The sequence below is a fragment of the Geospiza fortis genome, unplaced genomic scaffold (assembly GCF_000277835.1).
Source record: "Geospiza fortis unplaced genomic scaffold, GeoFor_1.0 scaffold163, whole genome shotgun sequence".
Taxonomy (NCBI): domain Eukaryota; kingdom Metazoa; phylum Chordata; class Aves; order Passeriformes; family Thraupidae; genus Geospiza; species Geospiza fortis.
Window position 1 is genome coordinate 1,151,430 of NW_005054401.1, and position 27,196 is coordinate 1,178,625.

Sequence of the window (27,196 nt, forward strand, 5' to 3'; positions counted from 1 at the left end):
ATTTTATATGTAATAAATACAGTTAACACTGATCCATCTGCAGCTTTGAAAACTGCTGAGAGCAGTAAGATAGCAATGCCAGGGCTACTACCAAGATATTTGTATAAACTTTTGTTGCAACCTAAGCTTCAACACTGCATCTGTCTTCACAGATTTTGAAGGCTAATTGGAAAAAGAATACTTGAAAATAATTAGTGATGCTTTACCTTCATTTGGGGGATCATTTAAAAATGTTTATTTGCTGTCTTAGGCTTTGCTTCCACTTTCTAGATTTATTTCTTAAAACAACCTGCATGTTATAGAGAGTAGGACCTGCTTTGGGGTCCAAAGTACCTACTCACCAAAAAGATCACCCTGAATTATATCTAGTTGCATCATACTACTTTATAGGGTAGGGCATGCAAATAACATTATGATGAAATTATTGAATTTGCCAGAGGTATAGTATAACTTGAAATTATTGAATTTGCCAGAGGTATAGTATAACTTGGACTTTCATCTTAGAAAAAGAAATAACTGTTGCCAAATTGTTTCAAGCACATATGTTTGTAGGTGTGTATACACATATACATTCACTTATGTGCCATATTCCGTATTGAAAGGGAAATCATTAAGTTTGAAAATGTTTCTTCAAGATTTTTATGAGATACTTTTATTCCTAGTACAATATTACAGTTTAGGAAAATTTTCAGAATTAATATAGAGCATAGAGGAATACAGTTCTCTCAACTGATTTATTTTTAGTTTTACCAAGGTAAAGTTTTTTACTATAGCAAGAAACTTGAAAGTATTTTTGTGTGTCATAAGAAAGTAAACATTTAAAAAATTGGAAGATTTATCTGGCAAGCACAGAATTTAAGTATTCAGAGTAGCTCAGTACTTCCTGAAGGGTTTGCTCATATTAGAACGGTGCAGTGAGTAGAGCAAGAAGGGACAGTCTTTTCAAAAGCTTTTGCTAGGCAATTGCAGCATTCTTAGCTTAGATGAGAAGGCAGAAGTTTTAGTGTGCATATTTGCTTCTTTTATCCCAGAACACACGGTAGTTCACTTGTCACCTGTATTGTGCTCTGCTTGGGTCATATGGATAAGCTTCCCTGAGACTTGTTTCCTAACCCCTTTCAGTCAGACTGGAAAAGCTTTTTTCTCTTACATCTTCTCTGGTCCTGGCTCACCTTGATTGAGGAAAGAGAATACTTTTGTGCAATTCTGTTAGCTGCTCTGTGAGGGTAACTCTGGAAGAATAGAAATGATGGGATACTGGAAGTTTTAGTATTTCTATCAGCTCAACTTAGATAGGGAAGAAGAGGGAATTTGATAGGAAATTTCCCATGGTTTAGGGTCATATACAGGTTGTTGGGCAAATACTTCCATTGTGGTGACTTTTTTCCACAAGTATCTTTCACTGGCAGTTTCCTCTCCTGTCTTCTCCCATAAGAAATGTATTACATCTTTTATTTTATGAAGATGGAACCTTTCTTCTCATGTATTCACTGATAATTTTAAACTATAACTAACTCAGTGTAAAGGACTATTTTCTCATGAGATATGCATCTTATTCAAATGACCAGAATTCTTTGATTATTCTAGCACTAATGGGAAGTACAATAGACTTAGTAAACTAAACTAAAATGTTTTAGTTTGATAATAAGGAAGTGAAGTAGAGTAGACAAGGATTTATTTTGGCACATTTCCTTACAAAGATAAAATATGCATTATATCTAAGAAAATAAAATTAAATTGCAATGATTAATGTTCAAATCTGATTCTGTATTATAGCTACACAGTAATGACTAATGATACTTAATATCCTATAGATCAAAACTCTGTGCAAATATTTGCTTTGTGATTTTTGACGTTTAGAATTGCAGGTAATTTTATTGTTTGAGTAATGTAATTTTAAGTTGATTCTCTTATCAGGGTCCTCATGTTATATAAATATATGTTTTAGTTAAAATCCCACTGCTAAGTTGCTTTTTTAGAGATGTATGTTGGGTGGTTTTCATTTTTCATGGAACGAATTGGAACAGCCTGTGGTTACATTTTTCTGCTCATACTGGTTTCAAAGGTGCATGATTTCACTGGAAGATGATGAAGCCTGAAAAAGTTTCCAGTTCAGAAAATTCTGTTCAAGGCAAATAAATCCCATTTCGCAAGTGAGATGGAATACCATGGAAATTATGTATGGGTTTTTGTGAAAGAAGTTTCTCTTGTTTATTTAATAAAACCTTTTATAATTTTTTTATAGTATCCATTAGTAACTTATTAGCAGTAAACTACATTCCAAAATATTTTGAAATTTTTTCTGTTAATTCCAATAAGTTTTGTTTCTGCCTTTTAAAGGATTAATCTTGTAAATACATATGAGACATTTGTCATCTATCAACTGGGCTAGCTAATAGGAAGAGATCTTAAAACTGATAATCTGAAGTAATCAAAACAACATGTTTCTAATGCAATTTCACAAGACTGAACTATTGCCTCAAAACTTCTAAATTTCTAGAAATTGTTTTAATTAAAGCAGATTTTATCAGAGAAAGTGTGAATACTTCTAGTAAAATCTGAACACTAAGTATTAGCCAATGACTGACAGCAGATTGGTTAGTGAGCTGGTTAGTGTTAGAAAACAACAGCATGGGAAATCATGCACAGAGAATAAAGTTATGTAGGGTTAATTATGTATAAACTCTTTGTATGAGGCTGCAGAAAAGCAGATACACATCCTGTAAAAATGCATGCGTACACAGAGAATGAACTTCTACTAATGGCATTGGTAAGGGAGATGTTGTTAGTGTTATATTTCAGCAGTAGCCATTGAGTTCTGTGTCTAGTTACAATGACAGTAGTCTAAAAAGAATGCTAGAAGACATTGAAAAGGAAATTCAAATTCAGCTAATTCAAGAATATTCAGGAAGCTGAATACATTTCAGTTTAATGAATAGGATATTAAGAGACTTGGCAATAGCAAAAAAAAATTTAAACAGAGATAAAATGTCCAACATTTGCAAAGTCTTTAAATTGTTAAAGATGTAGGTTGACCCAGTAATTGAAAGCTAGCAAGATATGTCTAGGAGAAAGAAAGTGTTTCTTTATAAACAGATGTATTATGTGACTGATTATTAACACTGATTATGTGGAATGATTATTAAGGAAGAAATGCAGTAAATTCTTTACAATTTGTAGCTTGCACACAGAAATTGTGGATGAAATTTCTCTTTCAATCATCAGACAAACCAGTGAACACAAAAAGCACCATTTAATCAATCTGAGATTGGAATAGGCTGGAGATTCTCCGTGTTAAAAACTGTAATCAAGCTGTTCATATGACTTAGCTTTTTAAAGATAAAGGCTTGGTATTGAGCTTTTAGTGTCTGTTAAAGGTACTCAGTTTTTGAGGATAGGAAGAAGTCCATATATAGTCCTTCTGAGGATTGCAGAACTGTCCATGTGGAGCTGCAGGTAGGATATGTACCCAGTTATTGTTACCATAGCACATTAGTTGCAAGACTTCATTCCTGTTTTAGTTGAGTGGTTTTTTTTCTCCAAAATCAGTCTGCTTTCACAGTTTTATCAACCAATTCCTCATTATAATTTTGCAGTTGTTTTGTGGCAATAATGTCATTTTTAAAGCTAATATTGTCATTCAGATACTTTTTAATAAAGCTTTATATTAAATGCATTTCTCTTGGGAGGGATTAGTTTTGTTTTGTAAATGTTTCTTCTCCTTGAAGTCTTTCCAGGCATGTGATTTGTGAAATCTTCAGTTTGCTGGGACAGAAAACATATTCTGATATTCTTCAGTTTAGCTCATTAATGGTAGTGGAAACTTCTGGTCAGCTAATCTCTACAATTAAGATCCACATTCACTTGTGTCTGTATGATTTAGAACATGCTGGAAAACATTTCAGTCTCCTGAGGATGAACTTTTGGTGAGATAAGATGCAGATCTTCTTTTGTCATCATAAACTTACTAGACCATATACATTCCTCCTTTCAAAATAAATAATTTACTTACAGTCATGTGTAGCTTTCTTCTGTTGTGTAATTCACGGTGAATTAAATGGATAGCAGAATAGCAGGTACTGAAAAGTCTCAGAGATGAAAAAAGATGTCTTCCCTTTTTTGGTGGTATACACTTAGGCTTTAAAAATTAATTATTCTATCAGCATGTTTATTTAAAAAATCTAGCAAATAATTTAACTTAAAGCAGATTTGGTTTGAGATAAAGCTTAGCTTTAAAACTCTTTTAGAAAAAAACCTACTTTGGTTCATCCAAACATAAAATTCTGGTTTTTTGGAATAATTTTTTAGTTTACTTATCTATAAGTGATATGTCATTCCAGCATCTGTTTACTCACAGCATGAACTGCTTTTCATTTGAAAGTTTTCTGTTAGTCTTTCAAGAAAACTGAGTGAGTGTTGTGCCTGTGAAAAATACACAATATAGTTGTCTTCTTGGACCACTAAATCAAAATTGCTATTTAAGTGGAATATATGTTTCCAGTTCTTTCACACAGTGAGACAGCCTCAGAGGACCAGAGTCCATAGCCATGATTTGTTTGCTCTAAAAACTTTTTCAAGTAAATGAAGGATGTCTCTTACATTTTACATGCATGTTGGCCATTGAGTAACAAGTCTCACAGTGACTCAAGAATGGCTTGGGTTTGAGCCAAACACCCATATAGAAGGATCTAGATGACATTAATAGACTGTTAGGTGCTGTACATGAAAAATTATAGCATTATAATTTAGTTTCACAGATTTGGATATTTTGAGGAAAAATCAATGTAGTTTTAAATTAGCTGTTCAACTTGCAAGCTCCTTTTTTTTTTTTGTTTAAAACTTTCTGAAGGCTAGCACCCTTATGGCATGTTTGGTGGAACGAATATTGTGAACATTCCTTATCTGCTTTTCTAGAAAGACAGTGGCTTGATTTGGAGAACCTCTTCATCAGGTTACATTCGAATGAACGATTTAGCAATGAAACAAACAGATGGTAACTTACTGAACAATGCCAAGTAGATCTTCATGTAAATATGTAATAAAATCCATTTATTCAAAATGCAAATAAATAAAATATTTAACAAGTTGGTTACTTGCTTTTCTTGTTTCTGAGCCTCTAGTTGGAACTTGCATAATACTTAAGTGAAAGCTGACGTACTCACGAAGTCTACCAGTTTCAAGAGTGTAAGGTGTTGCAAAAATAGAAAATACTGCAAAGTTTCTGAAGGTGTTAGGGATTTGGAAGAGTCATCCTTTTTTTTTTTTTTTTTTTTGAAACATTTCATTAAATGGAATATAATTTAAATGTATTCCATGTACTTTTGGTGCCATAATGTAGCTAGACCTTAAAGTAGTGAGCCTAACACGCTTTATTTATGGTAATGACTTGTAATTTGTGAATTAGAAATTAACTTAAATAAGGCACTCCCAGACTGTTACCGATAATACTGCTTAGAACTAAATATCAAATGTATGTGACTAGTGCAACTTTCATAAAATTCAGACAAGGGGAAAGCTAGAGGTGCATGAATTAACAAAAGGTTACAGTTTAAGAGAAACTTGATATCTGTGTGCATGCACACAAGTGAACACCAAGTGTTCGGAACTAATAGTATGGTACCTGGTCCCAAAATAAAGTAATTTTATTAAAGTGATTTTTAAATATTTTGTCAGTTAGAGGTTTTAAGTCTTTATCTCACTGTTCACCCATGTAAATAAAATATTTTTTGCTTCCATGCAAATCTGGTTTAACCAGTATTTTATATAATCTTTTACTACTTAAATACTGATATTGAAATGCCATGCAGATTATCTAAAAACTTGTTCTCAAGAGTTGTATGAGGTAAAAATAAAGCAGAATTGGCATTTGTGAAAATCAAATTACTTAGGGCAATTTTTATATCCACCTTATTTATCCTTTCAAAGTTGATGTCTTACTTATTATGTCAGCCATAGCAATTCAGCTGTTTGAAACAGTGGGGCTTAGGAATTATATGTATCAATTAAGTTCTGGTGGGTTTTTTTCTTTCTTCTGTCTCTGGAACAGCAGAATTCACATCCTTTGATACAGAGCCATGGTATTCTACAGGAAGAGGGATCATTGTGGGTTAAAGTCCTGTCACTTATTAAAATCTCCTGATAAGTCATATTTTTAAGTCTTTAGAAAAATTTTCTCTGGAGACTTGTTTGTAATACAAGAGTGCCTCCATCAAAAAAGTGTGGTTATCTCACAGGTGTGTAGTAATTTGCACTGCACTGGCATAGTAGTTTGATTTTGTCTTGACGTGTCTAAAGGTGTGAAGTCCATTACAGATCCATGAGGATGGCTTCTCCTAGACTAACTTATCTGTTTATAGATACATACACAGTGCAGAGCTGATTAAGAGAGTACAGCAAATGAGCAGGCCTGGTTAAGAAGAGTTTGAATAATGGCTGTACTGGCCCTTGCTGAAAGCTGTATGTTTACAAAAGGGTTAGTAAAGCTATTTTTGTCTTTATAAACTATGTGCGTTTACATTAATATTTTTTCTGAAGTTGTTCTTGATTCAAATGTTAGCTGCTGCAATAAGATACGCAGTCGGTGGTAAGAGCTTACATCTGAGGGCTTTTTCAACTGACATTTTTATGGCATAGCTTCCTTTTTAAAGGATACATGCAGCTTCAGGTAGATCATCTTAAGAATTAAAAATTTAAATCAAATGGCAAACTTCCAACAATGCAGAGGAAATTTGGGACCAAAATATGCTAAATTATTGTTCTGCACTGGTGGGGCTTCACCTTGAGTCCTGGAGACAGTTTTCGGTGCTGCAGGATAAGGAGATAAGGACATGGAATTGTTACAGTGTATCAGAAGAAGTGGGACCAAGATGGAGAAAGGTCTTGAGGGCAAGACTTAGGAGGAACTGCTGAAGTCGCTGAGCTTGTTCAGCCTGGGATAGAGGAATGTTTATCTTCCTCTTGGGAGACAGCAGATGGAAAGTGCTGATCTCATCTCTCTGGTCACCAGTGGCAGGACATGAGGAAATGGAATGAAGCTGCATCAGTGGAAGTTCAGCCTGGAGATTAGGAATAGGTTCTTCACTGAGAATGTGGTTGGTCCCTGTGAGAGATTCCCCAGGGAATTGCTCCCACCATCAAGCCTGGCAGTATTCAAGGAGCATTTAAATGAGACTCTTAGTTGCATAGTTTTGTGTAGATCTGCAAGGAACAATGATCCTGATGGGTCTCATCTGTTCTGAGATATTATGTGATTCTGGTCTATGATTCTAAGAAAGTAAGAATTAAAAATTTTGCTGATGCCCTAGGTAAGAAGAAAGGCTTCTTCTTTCTTCTTACCTAGGACATTTCTAGTCACTCACTTAAAGAATAGCTGAATTATTGAGGAAGCATCCATGAATTCTAGCTGAGGAAAAACAAACAAAAAAATTATTAGAGAATTTTCCTGCTACTTGATTTATCTCTGTAGGAGTGCTCTCAGCTGCAAGTTAGAATTTGATTGCTGTGTATGTCAGTGAGTACTTTTAACTGTTCATGCATGCAGTTAGAAAGCGGACACAACTCATGTCTTTACAACATTTAGGACAGTGGACATAATTTGGAGCTGGAGCTTCTGCAGATTTTCCAGTTTCTGTCAGTCTCAGATTTTTCTGTCTCCCAGTAGCTCCTAAAGTTGGAGATGCTGGTGACATTTATATGTCTTTGTTTTGATTTTGGACTTAATTCTGTTCTTACTAGCTTTTGAGCAGATTTCTCGTGGTTCATAGGATTCTAGATCTTAAGAAGTGTGTGTCCCTGCCAGGAATATTTATATGTTCTAAATGCATGGTAGAGTACCCTTCTGAGTTGTCTGTAGTCACAGAATAATTTAGGTTGAAGAGGACATCTGGAGGTCATCTGTTTCAATTCCCTGCTTAGTGCGAAGCTCGCTCAGATCAAGTTGTGCAGGTTGTGCAGTGAACTAAAAGGTGAATTTCTGAACAGTCAGAAATTTCAGGGCTTCAAGCAAACAGAAGACTAGAGGACTGGAAGCAACTTCTAACTCTAGAGCTAGTTGATATTTTTATCAAATTAAGCTATGAAATAAGTCACTTCTCTGCTAGTTTTTTTTTTATTTGAAAGAAAAATCAGATTGTTAGAAGCATTTTCTTAGTTATTTATGTTCTGCCTTTCCTATTTTTAATCCTACACATTTTAAACTCTGCAAAATCCCCACCATTTTCCCACAAATGGAGAATATAATTAATAAGGGAGTCCCTTAGTGTTTATCCTTGAAAGTCATAAAATTTAATACTATTTTATCTACTAATCTACTGCTTTAAACTTTTAACTTCACACAAAAGTAAGAAGAGAACACAGGGGCTTCCTCGGTGGTGTAAGTATTATGATATGAACGGACCATAATGATGATATATGAAAAAATGTCCCATGTGGTTAATCAGACAGAATTGTGACTGTATCTTGACTCTCTGGAGTTCTGAGGCTAAGAATTGTCATTTCTTTTCTTGAAGAGATGCTTTTATCCTTTCTGAATTCCTGTGAGGATGAAGGAAGTGTCTTAGACTTTGGTGGATATTCCGGAAAATCTAAATACAAATACTTAAATTTACATTTACCTTATGTGCTGCAGTTTATCCTGGTCTTTATAAGTAGGTCATAAGCTTTTATGTGATTACACTGTGCAATGTATGAAGATTGGTACTTCATACACAAAGACAAAGTAAAACTCATGTTTAAAATTTTCTATAGCCCAAGCTGCATAGTTAATCTGTGCAACCGAGTCAAACTTTGCATTGTGTAGAGCAGATTCTGTAACTTCAGAAACCAAAATACGTTTAAGGCTTACCATTTGCTCCCTTAGTTACTTACCTTTGTTAGATTGCAGTTCATTGCTAACGGATCTGCAGAGAAGTGTCTTGAGTTAGATCTAAGATGACAGCAAAAAGCAGTTAAAACTAATGCATGTAGGGTCAGCTGAGGTGTTGTCTCAGAGAGCTTTTCAATCCTTGACTGTTAAATTTCAGTTGATTTTTCACTGGCATAATGAAGAGTTCAGCTGAGTGTTAGTTCCAATTTAAGTTATTTAATGGAGTGAAAAAAACTTGAGATCTAAGTGAGCCTAAGCTATTTTATAGCCATGACTAATCAGCTCTTTAGAAAGCATCCTGTTTTCCTAGTGATTAACCCCTCCTCCTTTTGCAGTATCATGCAAGACTGCTCTTGAGTAATTTCAATTCATGCAGGTGACAGTAACTTGAACTGTCAAGATTTTCTTTACCAGAAGTCTTCCCCTTTGGTCTTAATCAGACATACCCCCTAGGGAGATTGATTACATCCCACTTTATCTTTCCTAAGTGGGCGATGAGATCTCAGTTCATTCAAGATGCCTGCCTGCCTATACCATTTGGAAAATGATATAAAATTGTATCTGCTTTTACTGTCACAACTTTCAGAATTGAATCACATAATATCTGTAATCTATCTATTATTCCGTATAGAAATAATAATATTGATGTTAGATGTTGCTGGAATAATAAATGAAGGACTTCTTATATGTTAAGTGCTACACAGCATGAACATAGACTTTGAATTGCTATTAAGTCAAAAGCATATTGACTTTTACAATGCTCAGTATCCTTCGTTAAAATCACTGAATCTGTTACTCATTGGAAGGAAATATCTTCCGGGGATAGTTCTCTAACCTAGTCAGTGCACTGTTTTCTGAAGACTTGCTTTTAGGTACCTTGCTGTTTTGAACTGAAGAAACTATTGCCTTCTTGATGGTTGATGCAAAGATAAACACCTTTTTCTTCAGTCACATTTGTATGTGAAGACATCATCAACAAGAAACAAAGCAAATTAGCTGTCAGTCCCAGTGAGAAGGTAATTCAAAACCACCAAGACTTTTTTCTCTTAGTGCAGTTTAGCTGCCCAAATATTTATCACTATTGCAATCAAATACAGTCAGTGTTTCAGGGAAATATGAAAGGAAAAATAGTTTAATATTTAATGAAATAATAAGGGAGAAAGGCTTATTATACTCAGGCATAATGATAATGTTCAGTTTTTGCCTGTATATTGGCCATTGGAAGGGAGGCAAACAGACTGAATCCAGGAGTTAAACTTGAGAAAAAATTATTTGAGAAGGAATCCATCACAACAATACAGACTGAAACTCCTAAAAGAATTATTTTTAATCACAGTATTAGCACTGCAGCCTTTGTTTTCAGTACAGTGTATGCCTTTAATTTGGAGACCATTTTCTTAGGCTGAAGGGGTCTTTTTCTGTGTCACTCTTTTAGGATTTTAAACAGCCCTCTGGAGCATGTTTGTGTGTTGATTTTTAGACTGGGGTTTTTTAATTTGGTGGTCTTTTTGGAGTTTTTGTTTGTTTTTTAATACCTCAGTCATTTGCCTCTATCTTCTACAGAATTTGACTCTATTTAAGTACAGTATCCTCTCAGTAATATGTCCTCTCAATAATGTAATTTCCTTACCATGTATTTTATTCTTGTGCATAGGTTCTTGAGGCTGTTGGTTTGATTTGGTGAGATGAGGAAGGGATGTTTGTCCCATTTCCACCTCATCCCCTAACAATTATCTTGTCATCAGAATGTAATCAATGCTTTTAGATTTCTTCTATTTTTCTGTATTCTAAGCAGCCCTGAATATATCATGTATGTTGAATATTAATCTTCCTTGCTTAGAAGTGAGGATTCTTACTGGTATCACAAGCCTGCATACTCTGAAGTACTGCTTTCTATCCAGCAGTCATCTTAGTTGGTTTTTTTTCAGTTTTACACAATTTTCACTTTTTATTATTCCTTCTCAGCCTTTCATTCTACTTGTGTAGAACTTATTCCTTCTCAGCCTTTCGTTCTACTTGTGTGTTCTTTCCCATAATAGCTATTTTTGTGTTTTCTTCTGAGGTTATAAAGTTTCTTGCACAAAACCTTTTGTTATATTTATTTTCAGAGTATTTATTTTGATTTGGGGAAAGTTCTGCTGTGAACATTGGTAACTGCATTGGAACTTACTATTAACCATTAATGGAATAGACATGTAGTATTGTTGTTCATTTGTTTTTATTGAAAAATTTCCATCATTTACTTTCCTTTTGATCTTGACCTTTCCCTATATATGATTTTTGTATTAATACATTATACTATCTTCCAAGGTAGCCATTACATTCAAAGCAAATTGTGTTTTTATAAAGAAAAAAAAATTATTGTGAAACTTTTAGGTCTCAGATGAAACTTACTGTTTTGAATTAAAGCATTCAGAATCTTTGAAGACTGGGTATAGCAAGGTATTTATCGGAATTTTACTTTGGGAATTCAGTGAGAAATTCGCAGTGAAGGTGGAAGACAGTATAGAGCAGAATCTTGGATTTTTTTTAAGATCCATTCTGAAATATTTCCATTTGTGTGACTTGATACTCTTTCTTGAGCTTTGACTTAACAGCTGTTGGTGATAGTTAAGAAATGGCAACATTTAAAATGTAGAATTGGGTTTTTACTGTGTCGTATTTTGTCACTCCTTCTTTCTGCCAATATGATATGCAAAATATGTCTGCTGTAATCTTTGAGGATGACTGAATTTTTGAATTGGTCATTTTGATGAACTGATCTGTAGATAATTTGAGGGAATCTTCAGGTTTTGAATGAAGTACTTTAAAAAAATTGTGCAAAATCCCAAACGATGTATTTTCCATCACTTTGGAGAGGTATGTAGAAGGGAACTGATGAAATAGGTAAGTAATCCATATGCAAATATGATACCACTTTATATGCAGGGTCTGATGATTAAAAAAAAAAGTCGAAGACTTGTGTTATTTGCTTACTTGTTTCTAGGAAATTTGTTTCTGCTCTTGAATTTTTAACCTTAAGAGTGCCTTTTTGTATTGTTAGTCTGGCCCAGTGATTTAATCTGGGAAAAAGCAAAAATTACTTCGTCCAGAAAGCTTATGGTCTTTGATTTATTTAAAAACAGATTCTTTATGCCGTAAGTAAGAGGTTCTGTCAATAGGTATTCTACTGTGTCTTTACAGTATAACCTCTAAAGGGTCACCCAGACGTGTTGGTGCGTCACCCTTTGTGTCTGAATGACTGTGGTCTCAGTCAGAAAGGATTGTATGTCGTAACTCACTAGTATTTGCTGCTGCCATTTTCCTCCCATGAACATGCTGCACAGCTCTCCATTGCTTCTGATTTCTTAGCTGAGCTAACATTCCTCCAGTTCTTCTCTGTCTCCTTTTCTAATTTAATTTTCCTAAAATGTTGCATATATTTGCCACCAACAGGATTTTTGCTTAATAATTCAGAACACCTTCTCTCCATGCTCTCTCAGACAAACCTATATGTCATTTTAATTTTTAGTTGATTACTTTTTGGTTCCTTCAGACTGGAGAATGGGAGCATTTCCCATTCATTGTTATTAGGTTTTAATTTACTCCACCCCAGTAATTAAGATTCAGCTGCTCTTGTGCATACAAATGATGTACTTTGTACTTTTGTACTTTGTGCGTACAAAAAAGTACTTTGTACGTCGAAAAAAGGCTACCAGGTTTTTGAAAATATATAAAAATCGGTTTCATAGTTGCTTAGCTCCTTTGCTGTGTATCACATACATTTTTTTTACTCTGTTAAATGTTTCTCTACAACTTTTTACATTCTGAGTTTATTTAAGTGATAAAAAAGTAGAGCTGTTATAAATTACTAAGTTGTCTATGTGTTTTTGGCAGTTCCTTCCATAATTATGATTTTACATATGTTGGATGTAACTTTCCTTGTATTCTGGTTCAAATTATTTTAATTCTGTTCAAATGCTGGAAGTAGGTATCTTATTTAGAAGTTTTTCTGCCAAACAAGAATGGAAAGTTTCTCTGGATTTCTCCATCCATGTATGTGTACAAATTTTTTCATTGTCTAGCAGGTGACACAACCTTCCTTGGGTCCCATGTGCTCAACAGAAGAAGACTATAACTTACTGCTGCTGAAAGAGGGCAAAAAGAAAACAATAATGAAAGTTTTGCTATTTCTTAATCAACCTCTTTACATATTCTACTTTAGGCAATTTTCCACTGTATTAATAAGTTTCTTAATTCCATTCCCATGTACATGTATTTGTTTTATGTGATAAAAGAGATTTAAAGAAACCCTTACTGCAAGGTCAGTTGCTTTTTTTGTTTATAAAGAGTCTTAATTTAACACTTTAAAAATGCGTTTTCTATCACTGATGACTTGGTCATCTTGCACATGTATGGTGGCATGATCAATTCCATTGCCACCGTATTTGTATGATGATTTTGAAGTATGTTGTTTTGCCACCTTGTATTACATAGGTAGGCACTATAATACATTGCAAAGGTGAACACTATAATTAGGTTATTAGATGTACAACATTAAGCCTGTTCTGTACTTTTAACAATACATTTTAACAATAATGTACTCTGCTTCTTTTGTATTTCAAGTGATAAGAGTAGACTTCATTATTCAGAGAAGACTTAACATATTAAATTCCAATAACATTCAACATTGTGCAATAGAATTTTCCAGTCCAGTAGGAACAGAGGAGATGGGACAGATGAAAAAGCTTAGTGGAATTTGGCAGGTCTGGCTTTTGAAGTTAACATTTGTTCATTTCTTGAATTTCAACAGATTGTATTAGGGCCGTGTCTAGCTGACTCATGACAGAGAAATTTTCTGTGCTTGCAGTCTGGGAAATGCAGCTACATAGCTATAATAATTTGTGTAATGCAGCAGCATTGCCAATAATTAATTTTATTAGATATTTTAACTTAGTAGTAACATCATAAGAACTTCAGAAAAAAGGGGAAAAAGAGACAAAAAATATTTTTGGGGGGAAAATCCTGCCAAAACCTCCCCTTGAGCCTCAATAATTAAATTAGTTGTTTACTGTGTGTCATTTAACTTCTCAGTGGTCATGAAAATACCCATATTACCTTTCCAAAAGAACATTCCCCTCCTTTTCTAAGTTGCTTTGAATTGCTCTTGGCAAATATAAGAACTTTACAAAATCACTTCTGCAAAATCTGTTCTGCAGATGTGGAATCCATCATTTAAGAAGTTAAATTTAAACATGTGTATGTGAAGCCTTTTTCATGGGTATTTGAATTGAAAAGGAATTTAGGAAAGAGAAATCATAAATGTTGGTGGGATGAATATATTAAAACTTGATGTAATGAGCAAACAACAGTATAAGTTAGAAGTATAGTTTTTTTAAAATCCCTCTGTCTAGTGTTTACTAAAGAACAAATTTTCATTAAAGTTTGTTTTCAGGTGGAAAAAAAGACTCATTCAGGAAATGCTTTTCTTTTGTTTTCACTAGAGTTCAAAAATATCTTGGTTCTGCCTATCAACAGATAAATATTAATGTTATACTTCTGCTAACTGGTGCAACATAGAGCACAAAACAGTGTTATTGTTTCATCTCCCACTTTTTTACTTCTGAGGAGATACTCTTAGAAGAAGAGTATTTTTTTTGACAAAATGTGTACCCGGGAAATTATCTGATTAATGCAGGGGTAGAAGTTTTTTACTCATTTCAACACAAACAACAGACTGAGCTCAGAGAACTTAGGAAGTGAAAATAGAACTTCTTAATGCAATCTCATTTATGTATTTTTTCATTATGTCTGAGGAAGAGGAAATCATTAAATGGTACAAAATATTCCAGAAAAAAAACCCCAGAGTCATAATTACATAATGTAGCCTGAGTGGACTGTTATGTGGTATGATGATTGAGGGTCAGAAGGGGAGAGAATATATGGAAGCAGTCCATATATTTTTGCCATAATTGCCAATTTAAAGACAATATTACCTGAAGGTAAATTGTTTGGGTTTCTATGCTTCTTTTCCTTTTTATCTCCTTCCTTCTGGCTAGAATGGGAGGAGTTAGATGTTAGTCACAGTACCACAGAACGGGCTGGGCTGGAAGAAACGTTAGAGGTCATCTGATTCCAAAGTCCCCCCTCTTCCAGCCAGGGTCAGGGATGCCACCCACTAGACCAGATTACTCAGATCCTTGTCCAGCCAGGTCTTGAAAATTTCTAGGGATGTGACATCCGCAACTTCTCTGAGCAACCTGTGCCAGATCCTCACATTGTCACAGTAAAGAATTCGTTCCTAATATTGATCCTAAATCTCTCCTCCTTTAGTTTAAACTGTTCCCCCTTTTGCTATCACAGTCTGCTTGTGTAAAAATCACTTTCCATCTTTTTTACAAGCCCCTTTTTTAGTACTTGCAATTGCTTTTGGTATCTCGAGAGCCTTCTTTTTTCCTGTCAGAGCAAACCCAACTCTCATCCTGTCCTCATAGGCGTTGTGTTCCAGCCTCTTGATGCTCTTTGTTGCCTCCTCTGGACTTGCTTCGACAGGTCCCTGTCCTTTTTATGCTGCATGCAGTGTTCCAGGTGGGTCTCAGCAGAACAGACAGAGGGGCAGAATCCCCTCCCTGCCCTGCTGCCCACGGGGCTCTGGATGCAGCCCAGGACACGTTTGGCTCTCTGGGCTGTGAGTGCCCACAGCTGGGCATATACAGACAAATAATCAATTGGGTTGGAAAAGGCCTCTGGGATTCATTCCAGCCTGTGACCCACCATGGTCAACCAGACCATGACACTCAGTGCCATGTGCAGTCTTCCCTTTAACACTTAATGCTATGTGCAGTCTTTCCTTAAGCACTTCCAAGGATGTGACTCTACCACCTCCATGGGCAGCCCATTCCAGTGTCTAATCACCCTTCCTGTAAAGAAATTCTTCCCAATGTCCAGCCTAAACTTCCTTTCTTTCCAATGAAGGTATGTCCCTAAGGTTCTTCAGTGATCCCTGCTTCTAGTCTCTCACTGGTCTGAAGGAGAATATAAAACACATACATAGTTTACAGATGGCTCCTTGTGTTTTAGTTGGTGATTCAGTCAGAAACCATGCTAAGCTGAAATTTTGCACATAATATTATAAGAGGTGTTTGCAATATAATGTCCATTTAAAAATAGGAAATATTTCCATAAAGAATAGAAATACTTAAAAGATCTTATGTGAAATAAGATCTTTTAACTTCTTTATTAAAGAAGTCAGTCTTAGCTCAAGAATTAAGGTTCTCTGGGAGTGACTGACAAATTTGTAACTGTGGTTACAAATAATGTATACAAATGTATAGTTGGTTTCTTACAAGATATTTACTTTAGTATACATTTTTTTTTCATTAGATCCAGTAGCAGCAAGGCAACAGCAAAAACATGCTCAGTGTGGGGACATTAAGAAAACATTGAGGGAATGTTAAATATATACTGTAGGCTATGTGGGCATTTTTGACAGGCCATGTAACTCATATGTGTGGGAATATGGCCAACTGTCTGCAGTGGAAGCAGCAATTCAGAGAATTTGGATTTTTCAGCTGACCTGCTGATATTACAGCTGATTTAGGGCTCATACTTCTTTTAATGTGTTTTATAAGGAATGAGAGTATACAAGTGCTTCTTCTTCCTTTACAGTGGAAATGTAAAATCATAAAAAGGTTTGAATATGCTCTTAGTGTAGCAAATTTTTGAGGTTTTGACAGGAATTGAGCCCTAACAAAAGGAAACTGCAGGGTTTAAAAAAGTTGTTCCATGCCAGCAGAAATAAAGAATTAGGACAGTAAAGAATTCTCAAGAGATTGTTTCTGGAATTATATCTGAGATGCTGTGAGGCATCTAGAATGAAAGGGCTCTGAAGTTCCCTGCACATAACTGTGTTACCAGATTCACCACCCTAGAAGGGGTGTGCCAAGGCAGTCCTTGGGAACTTGCTCTGTAAGAGAGGACAGAGCTGTTCAGTAGGAGATGGTCATCACTGAAGGAAGAAATGAAGCTGAAGGTGCAGAACATTCAAATGAGATTTTGAGGGATGGAGTATTATGAAGGAAGGGGAATGGAAAAAGACTCAAGTTTTGAGCAAGTATTACAGTAGGAGAAAGTGTGAATGAAAGGCAGGAGACTGAGATGGTTATTGACCACACAAGAAGATGAAAAAGGGAATGTCAGAATCATATAATGATTGAGGATGAAAGCAATGTCTGAAGATCTTCTAATATACCTAATCATAATTGCAATATAGTGTGTAATTTAAAATAAAAATAATAGTTAAAACCATCAAATAACAAACCTGCCAAAATCTCAAATCCAAACTAATTGTCAGAACACTTGAATGTCTTGTGCTAGAGCTCCAAATACAGCAGTGAAGTGATGCCTTACACATAAGAGATTTGAAGACTTTTAAAAAATGAAACTAACCTTGACTTTATTATGGAAAACTGAAGATTAATTCTACTTATTCAATATAACTTACTGATTCCTCATTACTGTCATTAAACATGCAGTTGATTGTAACATCTCTGAAGTATTTCTAGCTCATTTTCTTGTCTGTTTTATTCTAGGATTATTTATATGTCAGCTCTGTGGCCTGTCTGGTCTTGTAGGTCTGATGGAAGTTCCTAATGTTGTTCTGTGGTATCTTGTCTCATTCTGGAGGAATGGCAGCCTCTATTAGAGTTGTATTTGCTTTGCTAGAGACCAGTGAATTATGTGCTGTTGGATCATAGGCAGTGTTTGTATAGTCTAAACAAATGAGGTTGTCTTGAGAACCTTGGGACTTTTTCTTTCTAAATGAATGATCTTCCTTCCTTTGCCAATTCTGAAACTCTTCTCTGCATTAGATGCCAGAAGAGGTTTGAATTTTTATGTGGAAAGACCTCAACATATTAAATTGACAGAAAACATTTGTATCTAAGACAGTTTAAAGGGTCCACCTGTATCTAGTGTTTTAGTTCTCTCTCATTTGGATGTTTTTCTGTATCTAAGGAACAGTCAAGATCCAGGCAGATACTCTTTTTCCATTAAAAAGAGAAAGGATGTATTTGTTTTGCTAATAATGTGGGAAAATCTCAACCTGAAAAAACAATAAATTAGTCTTTCTAAAATATTTGAAGAACATTTTTGTAACGGAACTCTTAACACCTTCAGGATTAGTGGAAGAGAACTACAATAATATTACAATTAATGTTTAAAATGCCTTTTAGAAGTAAAGTGTGAAGAATAACCAGCCAGTTAAAAGCAGAATATTCAGTTGTTGTTATGTCCGAATAGTTAAGAAATCTGTTTAAGTTATGAATTTGTATAAGCATTCATGCCTGTTTCCTGAAGTATTAATTCTTTGTAGAGGACTGAATACTTCCTCCTCCTGACTTCCAGTGGTAGTGGAGATGATGTAGTACCTGTGTATTAACTTTTTGATATCTTCCAAATTCCCAGTCATTGATGTACTTACTTACATGAGAGTTTTGGGGAAAAGTGTTTTGGTTTTGGATTTTTTTGCTTAGTGAACATGATGTTTCTTATCTGAAAAGTTGTCCTCATAGCTTAAATGCTATTTTGCCGTTACAGCTTAATTTGAACAATATTATATGCCATCTGTGCTGGAAAAGGTGTTTGGTTTTGTCGCAAGAAGAATTATTTTATATGTATTAACATTATGTAAAACAACTGTTTATTTCAACTATTTTTTCAGAACTGTCAGGACTTGGGATGTTAACAATGAAAAGAAGCACAAAAGCGTATTTAAGCCACGATCAGTTCAAGGTAAACGAGTGATTCCTACAACTTGCACATACAGCAGAGATGGGAAACTTATTGCAGCTGGCTGTCAAGATGGCTCTATCCAGATCTGGGACAGGAATATGAGTGTAAGTCCAGTATTTGATAACAATACGTGCTTCTATAATTTTGAATGTGAATGTTGAAGCAGAAAAAATCAATTTTGGCACTTCCATATTTTTATTTACTTCCCCTCCTCTCCCCTCTGTCCTGAAAACCAAATAATTTGTAGGCATGACTTAATATTTCTTCTGCTTTTCCACAACTGATCATTAAGTGTGTTGCTACTAAGTCCAAAGTTTAGGAAAATTCTTGACGATCTGTGTTTAAAAAACAAAAAGAAAAAAGACCACATATCTGTATCCAGATTATTATTCATTTAAGATGGAATGCTTTGTGAAAACTGTAATTTTTTGTTGCTATATAATGTATTTGATTTATTGAATATATTGAGGAGTAACTCTTAAAACTTGATGCTGAAATCATTCCTTAATCCATGTAATAGGTAGACAAAAATAGCATCCAAGTGGGTGAGGATATGGCCAATGCTGTTATATTGTCTAATGTGTAAAAATTAACACTGGGGCAAATTGGGACCATTTATGTAAATGCATTGTGGTCAGAAAGAGTTAGAATGAAAGCTATTTCAAATGTACCAAAATTAGGAAATATTTCTGTTCATATTGAACTAAACAATCAATTTCCAGTAGTTATGACTTGAACTGACAAGTATAATTCTTGCTACTACTTTATGATTTGAAGCTTAGAGCATTCAGTGCTCACTGTTGGTTTGTGTAGTATAGCTTACAAACCAGTCCAGTTCCAAGAGTTTAATTATGCAATGTCAAGTGCAAATTCACCGGGCTAAGCTTTACTGCTTTGAAAAATAATCATCCTAGTAAATCATCCATATCCTCTCTTTATGCCCATCTTACATGAAGATTCAGTGGGATAAGTGCCAATGGCATGCATTGGAGGAGAAAATGGAAATAGGGTCAATTTTTTTTTAAAGCCAAAATGAGAATACAGAGTAAATGAGGCAAGAAGAGCAGGATTGTGAAACTGGTGTCATAAATCTCTGAAAGCTGTACAGCTCCAGTAGGATGGCTTTGTGGAAGTAAAACTGAACTAGTACAGATTACAGGCTGTTCAACTTCATATTTCAAAATGTTTGATTTTGAAAAGGAAAACAGACAATCTTGGCAGCTTTTTACAAAGATTTTAAAAGATCTGATTGCTGGAGGCAGGAGGAAATGTATAGATTTAAAAGGAGAAGAAAGCCTGTGGATAATACTTAAAGTACAGCCTGTATTTTGGGATTGTAATCTATTTTTATTTCTGTTTTTATTTCCACTATAAACCTAGTAAAACTTCCTAATGGCATGAAGCTTGAGAATTCATCCTAAGTGTAAACTTGTTCTAACAGAATAATAAATTTTTCAGAGACTGGCTTTCATCACCTGTGTATGTTGTTTATTTTAACATATACAGTATTGAAATATTAAGCTTTCTGGTGTAGTTTTAACAATGGTACTCTTGGTAGTCTGCTTTTTCATGTGCTTTTCCTTTTGAACTTTCCTATGTCTGTAAGATGACATATTGCAATGCTGATTGAGTGCAGTTTAAGGTGATTATGAGTAATTTAAAGATATATCCTGTGCATCTTGTGCAATTTCCAGTGGGTGACCCCTCTATAACAAGGCAAGACTAAAGTGATTTTCTAGTGGAAGCTAAGTTCATGGTGTTCCTGGGTTTGTATTTTAAATGTCTAAAGAATTTTTGTCTTTGCTTTGACGGTTTCATTAAGAAGTGTGCAAGATTTTTAGGTAAAGGAGAGGGTAAATTGGATTTTTACTGGTATTCTCACCTAAGACTACTGGTGTCCTCTGGAGATCCCTGTGTGTAGCTAGAATCAAGTGTTTCAAAAGGCATCTTGCTTAAACAATTAAAAAAAGCCTTCGTCTTATGTTTGGGGTTGGGGGAAAGTATAAGAAAAAAATTTTCACATGGACTATGTGTTCAACACAGCAGTAAGAAAGAGGATGAGACTGACTCCTGCAGTGGAATGGTGAAAGTACTTCTGTCCTGACAGGATACAGATGCTTGCAAAGTCAAACAAGAGAATTCTAATTTATGCAATTCTTCTGCAGTTCTTGGGGTACAAATTGTGTATGACACAGGAGGATGGGTAAAGCTGTGGAGGATCGAAGTGTGAGGGTTAAACTTCTTGAAGAAATATGTATTAGAAATATTAACTTCTGATTTTTGAACAGAAAGCTGTAATTCCCATCCATCAAATGTCATTTGGCTCTGTTAAATCAAGTGTAGAGCCATATATATGTACAGATTTTGCTGTGCTACAGTACAACTAGCTTTCAAGTCAAAATTAAGAGAGTGTGTTTATCTTGACAAGGCTCTATTGAGTCAGTAGCAAAATTCACTAGTGTTTGAAAGCAGAAAATAATTGCCATATTTTCTTATTCTTGATCAGTTTGGAATGATTCTGACATCACTATTTATGCTGTGTGCTTGGTCCATATGCAGCTGGAAGGAGAGATTCAGGAAGGTGTTTAAAATTGACTGTTGCTTATTTGACTATACTGTCATGAAGAGGTGACCCAATAAAAGCCTGTTGTGACTGTCTGAATTTGATTTTGCCATTGTGCGAGAATGTAAATGATATTTCAACCCTGATCTTGAGTGCCTAAACCACTGCTCCTGCATATGACAGTAATATCACAAATGAAATCCATGAGGATTGTCCATCCACGTATTACGGCTCACACTAGATACATACCCATAGTGCCTGTTGTCCTGGTCATCTGTGAAGACATTTAGATGTGTTTATTTTTGAGTTGAGTACAAACTACTGTCAAACACAGACCTACTAGAGGGGAAAGTTTCTGTTTGCTTCATTGAAAATGTGAAGTCCCTTCTTTTCTACAGAAAAAGGCTCATCAACACAGCACAGAATCACAGGATGGGTCAGGTTGGAAAGACTGCTGTGGGTCATGTGGTTCAACCCCTCTGCCCATCCTGGCAGGACCATCCCCGAGCACATGGCACAGGCTTGTGTCCAGATCATTCTTGGATATCTCCAGTGGGGGAGACTCCACAACCTCTCTGGGCAACCTGTTCCTGCACAGTAAAAACATTCCTCCTCATGTTCAGGTGGAACTTCTGTTCATCAGTTCCTGCCTATTGCTCCTTGTCCTGTTAAAGTATGAAGCAGCAGTTCCAAGGGCAGAAACGAGTATCCCAATAGGAAAGAGGGTCTGATGATGCCCTCTCCAAGAGCAAAAGGGGCACTCATTAGAAGCAGGCACAATTGGGCAGTGTTTGGTGGGAAGCCATACTGTACCACTTTGCAAGACAGAAGCTACCCCACAAATCTCCTTTGCTACTGTAGTCATAGTTTCTGACTGCTGGTATAGGGTTTTTTTATTCTCTGCTTCACGCCACAGACACATCACCTGTGTTCTACACTGCTCCACAGTGTAGAACTTGGTCTGGAATGGCATGTTTAAATAATTTTTGATTTTTAATTTAGAGGAAGACAAGATCTCTATGTCATATTTTATCCATCCTTCTGTGAAGTCAAAATAGCTGTTTGTTGTAAGTTATCTTCATCAGTTAGTTGTTTTTTTTGAACACTTTTGTACTATCTCAGTATCTGCTTTTTTTTTTTTCCTTAAATTTAAATTATGTTGCTTTGCCTAGGGAGGGATTTTGGTATGTGATCAACTCACTTCTGACTAGTAATGAACACCATGAATGTTTCATTCAGTTTTTTACTTCCACTCTTATTTTGGTATGATTCCAAATCTCCCAGCTGTATGCAGTGAGAGTAAAAACACTTTTGGAACTTCTGGAGGAAGATTTTTTTCTTCCTTCAAACTGACATTGGTAACTTGCTAATGCTGAAGTTAGCCAAATGCATTCCGGCTCTGCTGTGCCTTTTTCCAAACTTCCTCAGCAGGATCATGATCCATTATAATCACCTGCCTCGGAGGATTTTTTTGTTTTGTCATAAATCTGTGTTATTTTCTCACGTATGTTATTTTGTCGGTGCATGTTTTTTCTTTAAGGTTCACGTACATGTGCATTTACAGTGCACATTAGCAGAGCAATCTGTCAGCCTATTTGAAATATTATGAACACTGTCAACTTGGCTTAAAATAACAGCTTCAAAGGACGTAAAAAATAACTTCCTTCAAACTTTGAATGAATAGTGGAAACAACAGTGTGAAATAGTCAATTATAATACAACATATTAGAACACTCTCGATTCAAATGTTCTGAGACGTGGAGAAAAGTGTCTGGCAAATATGGAGAGTTAAAGATCATTAGTGGTCAAAATAAGACAGGGCCTCAAAAATTATTGGTTCACAGGGCAGTGCAGTAAAAGCACTAGGTTTACCTGCAGTTCAAGTGAGTTCAAATTCTTCATCTTGCCTGCACTTGCCCATTCAGAGCTTTTTGCAATCCTCTAGTAGTACATATTCCTGAACAAACTGATCCACGGAGTCAGTCTTGAGTGTCAAAACGTAGAGTGTCTTGCCATCAGTAAACCTTTGTGTGCCTGATATTTCCAGGAATGTGAGTATCTCATTCATAGAGACAGGAAAAGAGTGAAGTCATTTTTGAAGTATATTATGAGTTAAAATTGAAATCTCTTCAATGAACAGAAAATCTCCCCTCATTTTCCACAATAAGCAGGATGGTCTTGAAATGTTTTTCATTAGTTACAAATAGGCTTTTTCGGGTAAAAAAAGCTAGACTTAATTAGCCTTTCGTAATATTTCAAACCACCTGATGAGGCTACCTGTTATGTGAATTTTTTCCTCCAGCTTTCCCTGGGTGTGTTCAGCACAGGACTGCATAAACAACTTCTCTGTGTATGGCAGGCTGAATCATGTTTCACAGCTTCACACATCATCTATTTTATGGTATATCATTGCAGCTGTGATACAAAGATATTAATAAGGATGTTGGGGTGATAGAGTTTGTAAGAGAAGTGGTCATGTATTTTAAGTACCTTTGAGAAAACAGCTTGTGCAATCAAAATCTTGTCTGTTTTTTTCATAGCTATGTTAAATTTGGTTATAAACTTTGAGTAGTTTTTGTAAGCTTTTACCTATCTACTGGCTGCACTATAAGCAGTAAAGAATTAGTTTGGACAAATACCTCTGTAATATGTTTGTTTTACATCTGTAATAGGTTTATGTTTCTATATAGTGCAAATCTGAACATGAAAGATACAATGTTTTGTGATTTTCAGCATAATCTCGTTAAGCAAATTGATTCAGTGCTCATGGAAATACTTTTATAGTGAAAAAAAACTATGAAAAACCTATATTAAAAAAAAACTATATTTTTTTACTTCCTTCTTTCATAAAAGCCTTAGCCGTAGGTTTAACTCTGTTTTTCAGCTCAAAAGTGAGCATTTGATACAGTACAGCTGAATTACTTCTTTGCTAGCATTTTCTTTTCTGATTTTAAAACCTTACTCTGACTTTAAATTGCGAGAATAATTTATGTATTTTGATGAGTTTAAATTATTTAAATTACTTAGGTGAAGCTCAAAGTGGACTTGCAGTACTTAAAATTCCCAATAATATTGAAATTCAACACTGTAATAATGTACTGCCCAGATAAATATTCTCAAATGTGGTGTTATCAAGTGGTAGTCCCAAGAACTTGTTTTCAACACACCCTTAAGCCACCCTATCCTCAAAATATAAGAGGAAGTAAAGCGGAATGTCACAGTATGCCCTGAAATTAAACAGATCTAAGCGCTGTACATTTTAATTACAAATAGTAATGTTAAAAGTATTTTCCAAATAATTGCATGATTTATAGATGTAAGATAAATATATTTCTATATTTAGTGATGGTTTGCTTTGAAAGGGTTTCTGTGAGCTTTAGTGTTGTGATGTGCTGTTGGAAGTTTTAAGATAGAGTTTTTAGAGGCGAAAAGTTTTGCAAGTACTGAAGCCATTTTGAAAAAATACTGTACAACTAAGGGCACAGATTTAGATAATGAAAATTTTTTATGTGAAAAACTTCCTGGTTTTTTTTGTTTGTTTGTTTGGTTTGTTTTTTGGAATGGAATCTAAGTCCAGATCTTACTTGGATTTTTTTTTTTGCAGACTTTTATTTTTCTGTTCATGAGAGATTTTACAGCTGATGCTGCCAAGACAGTAATCAAAACTATTAGTAAGGTAGAGACTTGCTGTAAATACTTTCCCATTAATTGGAAGGTCCTTTGACGGTATTTATACCCATGCGTTAGGAAGAGTTTGTTGAATCTTTGCACATTTACAGGATTAATTTTGCTTATGTTGATATGCAAAAGACATGGCTTTCAGTAATTGATTCCTAAAATGTCTGTCTGTCCACTAGAAAGCTTGACTGTACATATGCCTTTTTAGATACAGTTTCTACTTGTTCATTGTGTATCTTTGGCATCTTGTCCATTACAGCTTTAGAGAGTTATGCCTTTTTCACACCAGCTAGGTTTTATTCTTCTTTTTTCACCATGGAATATTCACTTGTCTATTTGGATGATTTTTTTATGTACAGAATTCAATGTTTATATTGATACCTCCACAGCATTAAAAATATTCCAGTGAAATGTCAATATTTAATAGAAACAGTTTACAATGACTGTTCTAAAATTTGCTGAATATCACTACTAGAGCTAAACAGCAGGGAAATCTTCCAATTTCCCCCAAGTATGTAACATGCTTCATGCTTTGAAGAGGGCAGTCTGGCTACATCTGGAAATTTCTTGTGTAAATACAAGATGAAGGATATCCAAATATACTATATTCCCCTTTCAAACTTAAGGTAAGTTTTCCATATCCATAATATTCCACCCTTTCATTCCATATGTATATGTGCCAGACCTCTGTTCCAGAAACTGGAAATCACACACAAGCTTGCCAGCAGCAAATATTAACAGATTCATATATTAGTCCTTTTTGTATACGTCTGGGTTAGCCAGTACATCACTATCTGTACCCTGAAGCCAGCCACAGTAAAGAATCTGACAATCACATGCTGAGATAAAATGTGCCCTGCTATATTTCTAAGTGCATTTCTCTCTTATGTAATAAACAGTTTATAGTTAAGAACTATTTAAATGTTTGCACTATCTAATATAGTGATGAAAGGCAATTCTAAATCTTGAAGTCTGTCACACCCCAAGGAAAATAGGTTAAAGGATTTCACTTTGGATTCATGTATGGTTAAGGAAAAAGGCTTATCCCACAAGGATTATATATCTCTTTTGGTTTATTATTTGGAAAACTAAAAGTAGAACTTACAGAAATAATTTCAAAATTACAATTTGAGAAGAGTAGGCATTTCAGCAACATGATTTGCTTTATTAATATTGTAGCGCTATTAATATTAATATAAAATGAATAATGTTATAGAAATATAAAGATGAAATAATAAAAAATAATGGAGAGAAATAAAAGAGCCTTCTTGAGCTTGCTTTGTTCTTTAGTGAAAATTTTCCTTTTTTTTGCAGGGGCAAAAAGTGGAAAATACAAATACTACATTCTGATGTAAAAAGAAATTAACTCCAGAGTGGTTTGGCTTATCAGAGAAATGGCTTTTAGATGCTGTAGTATATGCATTGCTTAAGCAAGCTGGACACTTCAGAGGTCTAGTGTCTGATAGGATTTGTAAATTATGAAAAGACTGTTGTGCTTGATGTGGAAGCTAGTTTTGCCTCCAAATGTATCTCACTGTGCTTCACAGTAGGTCACTATTTCTTGAGAGGAGATGAACAGGAGGATTATGCTGTGAATTTCCTAAAACCAATGAAAACTGTGAATTTCCTAAAAGCAATGAAAACTGCAGCTTTTTTTTGTACAGCTCTTGATCATTAAATTAATTTTATTAGAGAAGTCAAAGACTCCCACATTTTAAAATACTTAACAAAAGGAAAGCTGTTACAGCTTGAACAAGTGAATTAAAACCAAAAAAGGTAGGAAGTAGCTTCTGAGCCATGGAACATACAGGTTTGCAGGAGATAAGTTACAAGTTGAGGCATAGCTTTTGTATGTATCATTAAGTTACATACATTTAACTCAGGAAGTTTGAAAAAGAAGAGCCTTTTCTCTACAGAAAGAACAATTGACTCATGGTTACATCTATTAAAAGGTGCAGTTCTGTGGGGATACAGCTTAAATAATTGGACATAATACACTAGAGACTGTACTCAATTCCTAAAGAGTGTAAGTCTTGTTAACTTTAACTGAAATTATTTGAATGGCATTTCTAGAGAGTTCGTAATAAGATTATAAGTCAAACAGATTATTTTTGCGTTCATGATTATCAATGAGAAGATAAACTACACAGCTAAAACATATCTTGGCAGCAGATACTGAATAAACCAATCATAAGTATTTGTAATAATAGCATACTTTTTGTAAGACAGCTTCAGTGAACAGGTTTCTTGCAGCTCTAGGTATAAATCTCATAATTAAAACCTGATTTAATATATGTGAGGCTTCCTTCATAAGTAAGCAA

General features: G+C 34.9%; 1 protein-coding gene across 1 annotated transcript in view; it reads left to right on the top strand.

Annotated features, from left to right (window-relative positions):
* WDR70 (WD repeat domain 70) overlaps positions 1-27,196 on the top strand; it is a 133,558-nt gene that overhangs the window by 60,910 nt on the left and 45,452 nt on the right. Inside the window, exon 9 of the mRNA XM_005426087.1 lies at positions 18,564-18,738. Within this exon, the coding sequence (XP_005426144.1) occupies positions 18,564-18,738 (175 nt within the window). The remainder of the gene's footprint in view (positions 1-18,563; positions 18,739-27,196) is intronic.